This window comes from Xiphophorus couchianus, chromosome 6, assembly GCF_001444195.1.
Source record: "Xiphophorus couchianus chromosome 6, X_couchianus-1.0, whole genome shotgun sequence".
NCBI classification, from domain to species: domain Eukaryota; kingdom Metazoa; phylum Chordata; class Actinopteri; order Cyprinodontiformes; family Poeciliidae; genus Xiphophorus; species Xiphophorus couchianus.
In genome coordinates this window covers 28,506,655-28,521,330 of record NC_040233.1, presented here as the reverse complement: position 1 = coordinate 28,521,330, position 14,676 = coordinate 28,506,655, and the positions used below count along the sequence as shown (strand labels likewise).

Below are 14,676 nucleotides of genomic sequence, written 5' to 3'. Positions count from 1 at the left end.
AGTCCAAACTCAAAGTAAAACCCGTAAAACCAGCAGAATAGCAAAAAGGAAATAAATCTGATCCTTAGAAGCAAAAACGCTTTTAAAAATAGATACGTGATTTTTAAATCACGTTTATATTTTTAAATCACGCGATTATCATTGTTCAGCTTATTTCAGCTGAACAATAAGCTGAAATTGTTCTGCTTATTGTTCATTATAAGCTGAACAATTTCAGTTTGGATGGAAACTGTGGACATAGAAAGACAAAAAAAAAATGTCCTTGGTGGCGCAGTGAGCTGCTGTATGATGGACAGAATGGATCAGGAGAGGAACCGCAGACCCATCAGAACCTAAAGAACCAGAAATCAGCGTCTCTTCATCCTCAATCATCTCCTCAGGCTGACATGGTACAGAACATTTAGTTATGATTGATTCAGTTTATTATTATGATTTTAGCTTAATATTGTGGTTTGATTCTTTGGATGTTGAGTTTGGATGATATTTAATAAATAATAGCAATAGCCAAAATAAGTGGCCATTTAAAGAACAAATCACACGAATAGATTAACAGTAAATATATAAATATTTCCTACATTACAATACTTTCTGTGTGTTTTATTCAGAAATATTGATATATTTTATGAATAATTGTCCAGTGGTCATTTAATGTATTATTTCACTAATATTGTATTAATGTGGTTTACCAGTTTGGATAATCTGACTTCCTATCAATGAAGAACAAACATGCTAAGCAAAAATACCTGCAGGCCAGGGCCGGTTCTAGACGGGGGCCAAGAGGGGCTCTAAAGAAATTATACTAAATAAATGTCTTTTTTCAATATTCAGTGGTAGATAGTTTTTCTTTACAATTTTCTTTTTACGGTATTATTAAAAATACATTAAAATTATTTTTAATAAAAATTAATTTAATGAATTAAAATTTATAGTACTGCTTTTTTAACTGCTGTATGGAGATAGGATCACACTTTCCATCTGCTAAATCAGGATCTGCAACCTGAATCTCTGGAGACACAAGTGGCTCTTTGTTCACATTATTAAATGATGAAATATTAATCTGTTTTTGTTCAATTCTTTTTTTAAGTGTCTCCATAAAAACACTGTCTGCACGGCCCCTGTGGTAAATCTGGCCTAGAACCAGCCTTTACAGAAAACAGTAAAGACCATTATATATATATACATGTAATATTTTTAACCAGCTATAAGGGGCCAGACTTGTATCATCAACACTTTTATTCAGATGATAATTTGCAATGTAAAATATTATGCTTAGTGATTTTTTGCAATGGGCAATGCAGTACTTAATTAATTTAGAATTATTTTTATATTTATGAATGAAATTGTGTACAGCATTGGCTTTATTTATTTGAAGAATATTTTGTAGTTCTGTGCAAAATATTGTATAAGTGCAAAATATTTGGATAAATAATGTGTTAGTCTGGTCCTGGTCCTTAGCCTTGTTAATTTCTCTTATTGGTCTTTTTTGAAGTTTGATTAGTGGCTGTTGTGTTTTGTAATTAATTTCCCAAATATCTCTGGAGTCACTTAAATAAGGTAAAACTAAAGAACAGTGCAGGATGTTTGGGTCAGGCTGGTTCTGTATGAAGAAAAAGGTGTTTTGTCCTGAAACTATAACAGACCCACTTCATGAACTGTGAACTAAAATAGCAAAACCCGACTCATAATTTCTACTTTTCCATAGATGGACATTCATTGTTGTTTAAAGAGAAAAGGCCAACAGCCACATAGGCCTGTCGCAATAACAAATTTTGCTGAACAATTAATTGTCTCAAAAATGATTGCGATGGCGCGCTGTGGTGGCTCAGCGGGTCAGCACGCCCCACGTTTGGAGGCCTTAGTCCTCTACACGGACGTTGCGGGTTCGACTCCCAGTGACCTTTGCCGCATGTCTTCTCCTCACCCTCTTTCCTGTCTGCCTACTGTCAAAAAAATACGAGTCACTAGCGCCGCAAAAAAAAAAAAGATTACGATAATATTGTTTGAAGACCTTTTTACACTGATTTAATAGAAATGACGTAATAATGCAGGCAATATGATTAACATAATAAACAAAACAACCAAAAACAAAAATAAAATGGATTCTCAGTACTTGAAAAAGTGCGTTTTGAAAGTCTTACTGTTAAAGTGAAAGTTTTCTCTCCACTTGAATCCTAAATATGAGGCATTTCTCTCAGTAATCTTTAACCAATGTACATAATTTGTGCAGTTTTAGGAAAAACACAGACTACATAAAAGCAGGTGACCTTATTCTTTTTCACAGCAACACAAACAGATCTTGGTTTTGCTGCACGCAAGAAAAACACGTATTGACTGGTCTGGTTTTGCTTCCTGTCTGGTCGGGTCTTTAGTTGGGTTTATCTTGGTTCTGGTTGGCCTTTCTTCCGGTCTGGTCTTATCCAACAGAACCAACACACGGCTCATTGACAGCTGCCATTGTACACCAGCTCATACTGCCAGATCTAACTCTAGTCTGCCACCTTCAGGCTTCTCCTGATCAGTTAATAACAGTTTCGGGTTTTATTTTTCCCCTCCATGGGCGGCCACCTGGAGGGGTTTGACTGTCCCAGAGATCCTAGGAGCTGTCGGGGGCTTCATGCCTCTGGGTGGGGTCCGCTGTGTCAAGCGGCTCCTAGGGGAGGGATCGGACCAAGATCAGCCCGAAGACGACTTGGAGATATAGACAGCAGTCAGAGTTTCCCCAGCGCCTTAAAGCTTGGCGTCCCACAGGGCTTTATGTTGCCCCTCCAGGCTGAGCTATTTGGAAAGTCTTCCTGTTAAAGGGAAGTTCTCATGTCCACTGTCACAAGAATCCTCAATAGCATTGCTTAACGTTACTTTTAACCAATTTGCATAATTTGTGTCGTTTTAGAAAAACACAGTAGAATGAAATAAACTGAAACATCTTTGTTTAAATCCAGATATGAAGTTTTTTTTTGTTGCTAACATGATGCCTTTAATTTAACTGGTCTTAAATTAACAGCAGATGTTACACCTCAAAATGTTAAAAATAAAATAGAGAGGCTGAAGTTCATTTTACTTTTAAAGAATGATGGTTCTGGTCGTTTGGACCCTGGGTGTCGTCTGTCAGGCTGTGAGTTGAGAAAACTGGAAACTTGAATGTTTTCTCCCTGCAGCTGCAGCAGGTTGGGAATATTTTAGCTCATGTTTGGTGCAACGCAGCTCCTCCCTTTATAACCAGACTTTTCAACTACTGAACAGCTTCCTGTCACGTTTGAATGAAACATCTGAGAAAATGTTTGTAGCCAGAATAAATGTAATATTTTGTTCATGTTTACATTGTGCTTTCATGTCAGGACTGATTTCTATGTGGCAGATATATTTTACTCAACTGTTTTGATGTTTTGATCAACTCTGATTTATGCATTTCTACTCCACTTCCCAGGATGCAATGGGTAGTTCCTCTGAGTAGACCACAAAAAATGGCTCAAGATGCCAACCCTTCAAAACAAAGAAGACATTTTGAAAGTTTAAGACAATAAAATTAAAATAAAAGCTGTATAAAGGGAGTCCTGCTGTGCTAATGTTTGAAGAAACTTTAACCTGCAGTGCCTGGTTGAACCAGCAGGTGGCAGAGGAGAGCTGAAATCTCTGAAATGTGACTGAAAAAATTTCTGCTCCTGGATTATTCCAATAAATTAAAGCAATTCTTGATGAAAGATTATTTTATATCCTGCTCACTAGCACACTCATCATCTGTGCAGAATCTGATATGAAATAGTTCTTATTCTACAAAAACCCACATTCACAAAACAAAGTTTTCCACTAAAAATGTATGAACAAGTTTGAACTTCAGACAATAAAATGCTGGCAGATTGTTTGAAACTACATAAAATCAGATAAAGTCAATATTTAATATCTTGGTTCACTTTTTAGATTGACATCAAAATGTAAGTAAATGGGTTTGGCTGCTCCATTTATGTTTATGATTTAATCTCTGAATGTGGTCAGACTTTAGTTCAGGTTGTTAAATGTTAAATAAATTTATGCATAAAAGAATAATGTCAATTTTCTTAGTTTGTTAGAAAACTTTTATGTTCTGTAGATGCTTGCTGTGTTTCCAGTATTTAAGATCATTTGTATCGTAGTCAGGTAGTTATATTTATGTGAGTAACTTTTTTTGGAGAAATTTTTTTTATGAGTATTTTTACTATGTTGTACTTTTGAAATTCCTCAATCAGGAAATGTAACTTTTCAGAGGAGAACTGAAGTCTTCAGACATCTTAGGAGAAAAATCCAGGCTTTCCCTGCTGCCAGGTGGAAAACGTTTCCACTTCTGCAAATGAATCTACTCTATATTTTAAAATCCCATCACTGAATATTTTAAAACTCCTTCTGCCGCTTTAAAAATTACTTCCACAAAAGAGGAAAAAAAAGTCCTTTGGCAGCCAATCATAAAGTCCTGAGTCCAGCCTCAATCCAGAGTCACTCTCTCCTTCCTCTCTGCAGGATGCTCCTCTTCCTCTCCCTCGCCATGGTCCTGTCCGCGGGCCGCGCCGTGGAGATGAACCAGACCTGCAAGCTGCTGGCGGAGAGCTGGGCGCCGCGCTCAGCCTGCTGGGCGCCGCATTCGCTCGCAGACCCTCAGCATCCTGTTGCTGCAGCAGGCGCCCAACATCAGCCGGGTCATGATCCAGCTCATCCCCGAGGCGCCGCCTCTGACGCAGCTGCTGGACCGGTACGACCCGCGGGTGGAGGACGAGGAGCAGGCCATGACCGAGACCATCATCACCATGGCAACGAAGAGTAAGTGGGGATCTTTATGGAAAATTTGTGCGTTAAAAACAAAGTTGGTGCAAAGTTGGTTTAAGAGCAGAAACGCAGTAAAAACTTCCAGAACAGGCGGATCGAGGAAATTATACTCGAGTAAGAGAAGCAGTACTTCAAGTAGTAGTAAAAAATACTCAAGAGTAAAAAAGTACTTGGGAAAAAGTTTAGTCAAATACTGAGTAACTGATAAAATGATGAATCATTTAATATTTAAAAATACATCATCAGATGGACCAAATGTAAAGTTAAGTGGAAATTTTGATATTTTCAGGACCAAAGTTACAATAATTTCATATAAGTATCAAAATCAGGCAAAGGACAAAATTTCCATATCAGTTTCTGTCAATAAGAAAAAAACTTCTGAAACTTCAACAAAACCTGCAGGTGTTTCTGTGTCTGAATGTTTCATTCAGTGGGTGGAGAATCCAGAAGTTTTACTCAAATAAGAGTAGAAATATTTTACAATAACATTTTAAAGTAAAAGTAGAAAAAAAATACTCCTAAATGTATATTTTTTTAATTTTGACTACTTACTACCCAACTCTGAGTTTTTAGTATTTTAAATTTGGTCTTTAAAAATGCACCAATATTTCCACATAAATCTGTAATTTGGTCCATCTGAGTTTGTAATTTTTAAATATTAAATGTTTTACTTTATTGTCACTTTTTATTTTTTACTAAATACACATCCTTTCTTCTTCTTCTGCTCCTGTGGCTCTGCGGTTGTTGCCACGGCGATGCCGGGCTCTCTGCCCAGTCATGCTGTGGGTCAGTTTCATTATGAAGGATAATTTTAAAAATCTTCACCTCGACATCTAGAAGGTTCTGAAAATGTAAAAGATTCAATAATAAATTGATGAATCAATTCTTCATTATTAATCTGAGAACATTTCCAGCTTTCAGAATCATTCTGATTCTGAGACAGATAATCAGTGAAAAGATCGATCTCCCCCACCTGAGCTGGTAACACCATCTGAAGAAATGCACCAACAACCAATCAGAGCCAGGAGGAGGGGCTTAGCACTGTCAATCATACTTGTGTACTTTAGACTCAATGTTCTAAAGGTGGAAAAACAATATTCTAGAAAGATTTTTAGATTAATCTAAAATTTTGAGTGTTTTGGTGAAAATTTTCTAGCGGTTTTTATCTACAGTGACCCTAATACGGCATCATAGATATAAACTATACAAGTAAAAACTATTTTCAGTTTTTTCAAAGTCTTCTTACTATCCTCATCAGTGTTACACTCTAATAATACCTCTAGAAACACGAATCAGCTTTTATTTCCCCCTTTAATTCTCCCTGTTTGTCTGCTTCTAAATCTGTCATTCAGCATCTACCTGACGGCTTTGAAGCTTTATTACTATAGTCAAACATTATGGATATTTATCTTTGAAGCTGATTTGATTATTGTCTCCACTGATTGTGAATCAGAGGCAGCATAACAGCGCCACCTTCTGATTGAGAGGCAGACACTGAAAGCAGCAGCAGCATCTTCCTCTGATCGTAATTAAAGTCTTATAATACGACTGTCCAATAAAAAATAGAATATTTTAATGATTATGAAAATAAAATTCTCCTATTGGGCCTAAACTGTTTGGGTTAAAAGCCACGGCTCTATTAGCAGCTTCATCTGGGAGAGAAACAGTTAAACTGATAAACTGAATGAGCATGTAAAGCAGAAAACACTTAGTGAGCAGTAAAAGGACCCAGAACAACCTGCTGATTGGTTTCACTGTTAAACCGCTGAAAAGAAGCAGCATCTTCCTCTGATTATCCAATCAGCATCTTCCTCTGATTGTCCAATCAGCATCTTCCTCTGATTGTCCAATCAGCATCTTCCCCTGATTATCCAATCAGCAGCCTCCTCTTCTCTGTGGGCTGCAGGGGCTGATGGGAGCTTTGGTTCCTCTGCTAGAAACCACGTGGCCCTGGTCTGATCTCTCAGCTCGTCCTTGTTTGGCCTCAGCTGCATCAGAGCGCCACTTCTCCCCAGGTTCACCAGAGGAAACTCCACTGCACACAATGCTTTTCCTCCCAGCTGCTGCTCTGTGCTGGCTGGGTTCAGGTGAGTGTTTCCAGCCAATCAGGAGCCAACAAAGCCCACCTGGAACAAACACTGTCACACTAACCTCCACCTGTCTGTCTGTGTCTCTACAGCGCTGGCTGCCATGGCAACACACCTGGTTCAGGATTTAACTCTGACCAGGAGAACCGGGCAGAGCGTCTCCTTCAGCTGTGGAGGAACTGGGCAGTGTGGTAGTGGTTATATCTACTGGTACCAGAAGAAAGAAACAGAAACATTCAGAGTTATTCTCTATATCTACAGTGGTGGAACAGAAAAACCTTACAATCATCCTCAGCAAGATGATTTCTCAGCTGAGAGAGATGAGAACAATTGTTTGTTGAAAATTGACAAAGTTAAACTGGATCATTCAGCCTCCTACTACTGCAGCTGTTGGAAGTCTGGTTCCCACAGTGAGAAATGATTCCTTCAGCCTGAACAAAAACCTCCAGATGATCAGATGTCAGTTTGTGACATAGAGAGCAGTAAACCACAGCCCAGGTTCACTGATTTCACCTCCATCTCACACAGAGACTCTCTGAGCTCTGAAGGTTTCTGGTTTCATTCATTATTATTTTCAGACTTTGAGTCTAATGTCTGAAGGTATCATTGTGTCCTGAATAACTCAGCTCATTTAAAGAACTGCAGGAATAAAATCCATTAGTTCTTATTTCTGTTAAGTCTTCATGAAAACTCTTCCATTAGTTCTTGTTGCTTAACAGATTTCAGCAGTTAATTTCACTTTATGTCATTTTAGAAGCAAATCTGATCTCAGTTCTGCCAGCACTTTGTCTTGTGAACCATTTTATTCAATATTTCCAATAATTATCCAATTTATTTTAATCTTATAATATAGCAAACTCTCAGCAGGTTGAGATAAAAACTAGCTGCATGTGTCCATTCACTCAGTGAAAAGATTATTTGAGCATAGATTGTTGAATAATAGACACTGAGCAGCTCCCACATCCTGCTTCACCTGGACAAATATCACTTCAACCTCAGTTCTGCTTCAGCGCTGCTACGGTTCTCTGACCCATCAGAACTTTAATCAGAACGATTTACAGTCAAACGTTTTGTCTAAAATAAAATCTATAGAAAATTATCAGCATGTGAGCAGGGCTTCATCAAGTCCTCTGACTTGAAAGTGTTTTACATTACATCTTTTCATTCACCCATTTTTACGATGGTGAGCTACATAGTAGCCACAGCTGCTCTGGAGCAGACTGACTGAAACAAGGCCGACATCAGCTGCTGCCCTGAATTCACTCAGAGTGAAATCTTCTGTCTTCAGCCTCTCACAGCCTGGAGTCAGGAACATGATGTCCTGATCATGTTCCTGACCGGCTCTGACTGAATTTCTGCCATGGAGCCTTGCTTCATGTTCCTGGGTTTCAATCACAGCCTTACAGACGTTGTTGAAATGATAACAATTGTTTGTTACACCTGCTAGTTGTATTGCTATATGTTTATTCTAAGTTCTGTATTTTCCCACCAAGTTAAAGCTGTTTGGGTTTCATGCACGAGGTTGAACGTTGTTTTTCCCAGCTGCATGGGAACCAGCCTGATTCCCAGGCTTTGGATCCCTTTGTACAAAACTCATGTGTTTCTCTGCCTGGCAGAGTTTTCCGTTTCAGACTTGCTTCATTACTGATTGTCCTGTGACTCTCTGAGTTGTGCAAAATTCATGAATAAACCTGACTGAGTGATTTTACCTGAACAGTGCTTGGAAATAGTTTTTTTCCACGACAAGAACCATGACTGAAAACTCCTGTCCTAAAAATTGCATTATGATATTAACTGGTTAACTCAGCAGTGAACACAGTTATTGTCCTTTGTCTTTGTAAACTTATGAGTTTATTAGTTTCTTTTCATGTTGTCTAATTAATTGTTTAGTTTCATATGAATCTAGTTAAACCTTGTTTACCAAAATATTTTAACTGAAATTTGAATCATAGTATTGATAGATTATTATATTTTGTAGAGAAGCAGTTTGTATTTATTGTGGGGGTGTACCTGTGTGTAGGGACACCTGTTAGAGGAAGTCAGTGCACGTGTTACCCTGCAACCTCGGATGGCTGAGGGTAATGTAGATGATGATCTTCCCTCAACGTGTGATGCTGTAGTATGAGAAAGACGAGACACACACTGAGCTCTTTTTAACTTCAACAGGAAGATTTATTCTTCTTCTGTGTTATAAACACACTTCATAGACAACATATTTCAGGTATCACATACTTCAGCAGAGAATCATTAGCTTCATTACATCAGAAATGGATGTAATATTCCTTTAAACCAAACAATCATTATTTTAACATGCTCCATTTACCATTATGAATTCCATAAAATGACTAAATTAATTCACAAATGGCTTTTACTTCTCTAAACCATATTAACTTTGTAGTTAGTGCTTTAAATCCAATACCCTAAATATATGGCTTATCTGTTTTTTTCAACAAACCCATAAAGAAGCATCAAATAAAATAAAATAAAGAAACGAAAATAATGTCCTTTGAGTGAGAGAAAAAGTGCAAAACAAAAGTTCAAAAGAACTCCACGGTTCTTCAGCTAGCTCCTCCGGTAGCTCACATGTCCGCTAGCATTAGCTCCAATTAGCATTCAGAACAAGTCCCGTTTTTGTACACAACAACAATCACAAAACGAACTACGTGACACATTAGTTGACATTTGATGTAAGAACCTTTTCGACTCTTCAAGAGTCCTGATATATGTACATAAAACCATATTTCTACTGACCTGTAGTATGAGAAAGACGAGACACGTTAAGCTCTTTTTAACTTCAACAGGAAGATTTATTCTGTGCTCAATCTTTCCTTGGTCACTAACGCGTCAGCGCCCCTAGCGGCCATGTGTAGAATTGCACGGACTAACTGAAATAACACTACAGAATTTACTACAATCAGAAATTAAAGATTCAAAATGAAAAATTATGTTGGTGTGCCTATTTTCTTGCTTCTTGGTTTTGTTTACTAACTTGTTTTTCACAAAAAAACAACACACAAATTAACTTCTTGATTGATCGTTCTATAATAACTTGCTTCTCCAGGCAGATATTCATAGAACAATAACTGACAGAGACTGAAAGCTGTTTGGATATTAATTCCTGATATTCAGATGATCTCGCAACTTGTAATTTTGATCAAACTAAGGTTATTAAGAGGAGCAGATTCTTCATCTTCGTCAGGTTGTCTTCCTGCCTCCATCCCACCTGATCAGTGTGAGCTTCATGACTCCATCAGCCTCCAGGAAACCACAGACCTCCATGCTGCATTCATGATCTCAGGAGATCTCAGCAGCTGCAGCTCAGACTGAAACACTGAAGACTTTCAGCAAGACGACGTCCCAACAAACCAGGAGACCCACTGGGAGAGATGGGAGCTTTCAGACATGATGTCTGCAGAGCTTCCTTCAGACCTACTTTGGACCTTCACAGCACATTTCTGATGGTTCTGCCAAGGATCCACTCAGAACCTCACAGCAACTTCAGCAGCCATGTTGATGTGAACATCAGAGAAACTCATCATGGAGCTGAAATCTGATCCTGCTGCATCATCTGGACCGGTTCCCCTCAGCCGACCCGTTCAGCAGCAGACCGGTTTCTGTGGAGGATACTGGTACCGTTTGGTTCTGGAACCAGACTGGATGTTACAAGTAAGAACCAACACTTACTGGGTTTACTGGAGAAGTTAGAATGGGTTTAGAGTCACTTTCTGCTGCTTCAGGATTTACATGTTAGATTTTATCATTAGTTGATAATTAATTATAAAAATATAAATGATTCATGAGAAACTTGTTCAAGGACAACTTTATAAAATATATTTAGTATTTTAACTAATATTAGAGAATAATATCTGAAACACTGAGTGACTGTAACTCTGTAATAACGGCTAATATTGTTGATAAAAGTCTTATTACTGTAAAATATTATTTATAGATTTACTAACTACTAAAACTCAGTTACACAAAGCTGACAGAGTAAAAAACTGAAGAGATTAAATTCAGAAATCAGCCAACAGGTTTTTGTATCAGTCTGTCTCTCTGTGGGTGGTATGAATGGATCTTTGGTTCTGGAACCAAACTGTTTGTAACTGGTAAGAATCAACATTTACTGGTTTTACTGTAGAAGCTAAAATGGTTTAATGTGACTTTCTATTATTTCTGCTTCTATAACTACTCATTATGTTATCATTTTAATAATTCTTAGTGTGTCTAAAATGCATCAGATGAAAATGTAATTTAGACAAAAAAGGATTAAAGATCTCTGAAGATATGAAACATAAGAATTTTAAAATGTTAGTGAATATACCAGGTAAAATCTCCTAAATATGATCTGATCAGCAGATAAAAATATAAATCTGTTTAAATGAGTTAAAACCTCCAAAGTTTCTGAGCTTCGTTTAAGTTCAGAAAATAGAAACTCTTTCCTGAAATAAAATAAATCAATTTTAGCATCGAGGTTTTAAACGGTTCTGTGTGGATCAGTAGAGAAATTCTCCAGGTTCTCATTCTGCTGAACTGTGAGCCCGACCCGATCGCTGCAGAACCGCCTTTCCTCTGACTGGATCAGTTATCTCAAAGAAAGAAAACATGTTCCACAAAAACTTTTAAAATTATTAATTAGATCCACTGTGGTTGCAACATTCGATATATTATTGTAAAAAGTGGAAGATTTTATTTAAATGTAGAAAAAAATTATAAATAACTTTCAGGTTTCAATATATTTTCTATAATAATCACATAAGTCATTTTTTACCAAAAAATAATTAGAAAAATTATCAGAAACTGATCTGGGTTGTTATTTAATGAAGGTAATAATATAATGAAATATTTAAGAATTAATTTCAACAACAGAAAAATCTTCTACAGAAGAAATGAACGAGGTTTATGTGGTTAAAGGTTTAGACAATCTTGATTCGTTTGGAAAAAAGGTCCCACAAAAAGGAAATGTATACTATCAGTATAGTTTCTAAAGAAAAATGTTTAATAAAAATAAATGATAGAAAATCAGAGAAAGATATTATCTGACATTTTATGATGATACAAGCGAAGCTCAAAGCCTGAAAACGACTCATGAAAAAGTGTTTGGCAAAAAGCAACTCAGGTTCTCTATAGAAGGTGGATTAAAAATTCTGATTTAATTAATAAAAATGACATAATGAGGTAATCAGTTGGTGTTTAAACAATAATTAATAAATAAAAATTTATCATTACAAAATAAGTTTTGGCAGAAGAAACAAACATCTCCAGATCTAATAATTTTAAAACATTAAAGCTTTAAAGAAGGTCTAGTAGTTAATATACAGTAATAGTTAATAAATGAGAATATTATTGAAAACTTCATTTATTTGAACTCAAATTTAACAGAACAATGATGATGGTGTAGAAGAAATCTGACTTTCATATAAACTGTCAGCGTTTAAATTTTGGGTTCAAACTGTTTTCTTCCATCAGTGAAATAAACATATTCAAGTCAGATTCATTCATTCATTCATTCATTCATTCATTCATAAAATGCTTTAAAAACTAAAGTCAACCAAAATGCTGTACGGCTAAATCATAAAATACAAAGTGGCCAGTAAATAAAACCATAACCTTTGAAAGCATAAAAGAAAAAGACTAAAGTTTTAATGCGCTGTGGAAATAAAAGCCACATTTAAAATGAATATCTTTAAGAGATTTAAATCTCTGTTTAGAGTAACTTCAAAATAAAAGCCTGCAGAGAATCTGCCTGAGTCAGTGTTTGATGTGAAGGTGAGTCCAGAGGCTGCAGGTAACTTTGTTCTGTGCTGGTCAGCAGTTCAGGTATCAGAGTCCATGTAGTTTCCAGGATCAGACTGAATGCAGTGCAGAGCTGCAGCTGCTGCTGACTGGCTGGATGTGTGTCTGTCTGCTTGTTTCTGCTGCCAACCTCCAGGTGATCCGGTAGTGAAGCCCATGGTGAGCGTGTACCCAGCAGCATCCAGCGCCCGGCGGGGCAGGAGGGGCTTCCTGCTGTGTCTGGCCTCAGGCATGTTTCCTCCTGAGGTCAAGTTCTCCTGGAAAACACTGGAGGACGATGGAGAGAAAGATCTGACCTCTGGAGAGCAGCTGGAGCTCAGAGAGCCGAACCGCACCGCCTCCATCTTACTGGTGGATCGGGATCTTCTCAGCACATCTAGATACCGCTGCTCTGTGCAGCATGAGGGGGGCCCAGTGGAGGCCCCTACAACACAAGGTGATGAAGCTGGGAGACCAGGTGGAGGCTCAGGTGGAGCAGAGGACAGAGGATGATTCACTGCAACATTTTCCTCCTTTTCTGTTCCAGAGGTTTGTCCCTGGATCCTGATGATCCTGAACCGGGTGAAGCTGCTCTGCCTGCTCTACTCAGTGCTGATAGTGAAGAGTCTGGTGTACTGCAGTGGCCTCTCTCTGCTGATGGTCCTCAGGAACAAGGGCCCGGCCCCCAGCTGCAGCTTCTCCTGCTTCATCGCTGCTGAGTGATTTTTAAGGGTTTTCTGACTCCAGTGGCCTTGATTCACAGGTGTGGTGATGGTGTAGGAGTAAAATGTGTAACTGATCAACGTAGGCCTCAGTTCTCGACGCTGCCTGTTCACCTGAGCTGCATATCTTTTCCCCTCTCATAACTCACTTTCCTGTCAGATCACTGCTGATTTATTGTTTTAAAGCTTCTTTACATTTAAGTCAAACATTAAGAGAATCTTTTTATTCCAGTTTTTCAGATTTATGTTAATGATTTCCATCCAGATGATGATTTGTTCCTGTCAGTCTGTGATGTTATAATTTTATAGATTGATTTAGATCTTTTCTGATTTTTTTCTTTCTGCTTCTTATTTGATCCTTTGTTGTTAACAGTTTTGTCTTTATTTCATAGTAAGAACTTTGTGTAAAATCCCTGATGTTTTTATTAAAGATCTGTTTGGGACTAAATGACTTGATTCTCTGTTTGTTCCTAAATTCTCCATCAAATCAGGAGTTTTTGTCCCAACATGTTTCATTTCCCTGAAGCTGATGAGCAACAAGCTGAAAACGATCAGCTGGACTTTAACTGAACCGTCGGAATCAAAGACTTTGATCAGAAACACTTTGATTCTGTTCAGTTTGAAAGTTTAAACATTTACTGACAAAATGATCCAATTTGGACAGACACAGTTATAATGGGTAGATTTGTTGAATGAATGAATGAATGAATGACTTTATTAAATGAACGTTTCAGGTCCCTGAGGCTGCAGCCTGGTTCTGCCCTTTAGTTAGATGAGAACAACATTACAGCAGGAGATGAAGTTAGTGTATATTTCACCTTGTATCCATAAAGGACACAGTGTGAGGTTGTAAAAAACCGTCTACACAGAAAAAGCAACATATTAACAACATAAAAACCCAGGAAGTGAGACGGGATCCCAGAACTGGCAGCTACAGTCAACATGCAGCCACCTGGATCATCACAGCTGTTGCTGCACCGCGAATGAGGATAATCCTGAAACCTTTGTAAAATCTTCTCCTGATACCTGCCTGGTTTCTCCCTGGTCTGTTCCACCTTCCTGAAGATAAAACAGTGAGAACATGGTGAGAGGTCCAGCAGGACGGGTTCAGAGTTCTGATATCTAATGCAGAGATAAAGACCAAGCAGGAGTTCAACGTCATCAACAGAACCTTCATGAAGTTCTGCAAAGAGTTGGTTCTGAATGACAGGAGATGGTTCTGATGAGACCCAGAAAGAGTCATCAGAGGATCGGTGCTGGGACTGGGGGTTGCCATGGTAACAGGACCGAGCACTTGGCCCTGA

General features: G+C 37.9%; 1 protein-coding gene across 1 annotated transcript; it reads left to right on the top strand.

Annotated features, from left to right (window-relative positions):
* Positions 1-6,356: 6,356 nt before the first annotated feature.
* LOC114146404 (uncharacterized) lies at positions 6,357-13,796 on the top strand. The gene is made up of 5 exons (XM_028020397.1): positions 6,357-6,878; positions 6,971-7,298; positions 10,435-10,544; positions 12,808-13,107; positions 13,198-13,796. The coding sequence occupies exons 1-5, from the start codon at positions 6,704-6,706 to the stop codon at positions 13,371-13,373; spliced, it is 1,089 nt and encodes a 362-aa protein (XP_027876198.1). The 5' UTR covers positions 6,357-6,703; the 3' UTR covers positions 13,374-13,796.
* The last annotated feature ends 880 nt before the right edge of the window (positions 13,797-14,676 follow it).

What these genes read in the sequence shown, in the direction of transcription:
- LOC114146404 (XM_028020397.1), top strand. Translation starts at nt 6,704, where the DNA reads ATGGGAGCTTTGGTTCCTCTGCTAGAAACCACGTGGCCCTGGTCTGAT. An exon ending in TCTGTGCTGGCTGGGTTCAG is followed by an intron (nt 6,879 to 6,970) that starts GTGAGTGTTTCC and finishes GTGTCTCTACAG; the next exon opens with CGCTGGCTGCCATGGCAACA. An exon ending in AACCAGACTGGATGTTACAA is followed by an intron (nt 10,545 to 12,807) that starts GTAAGAACCAAC and finishes GCCAACCTCCAG; the next exon opens with GTGATCCGGTAGTGAAGCCC.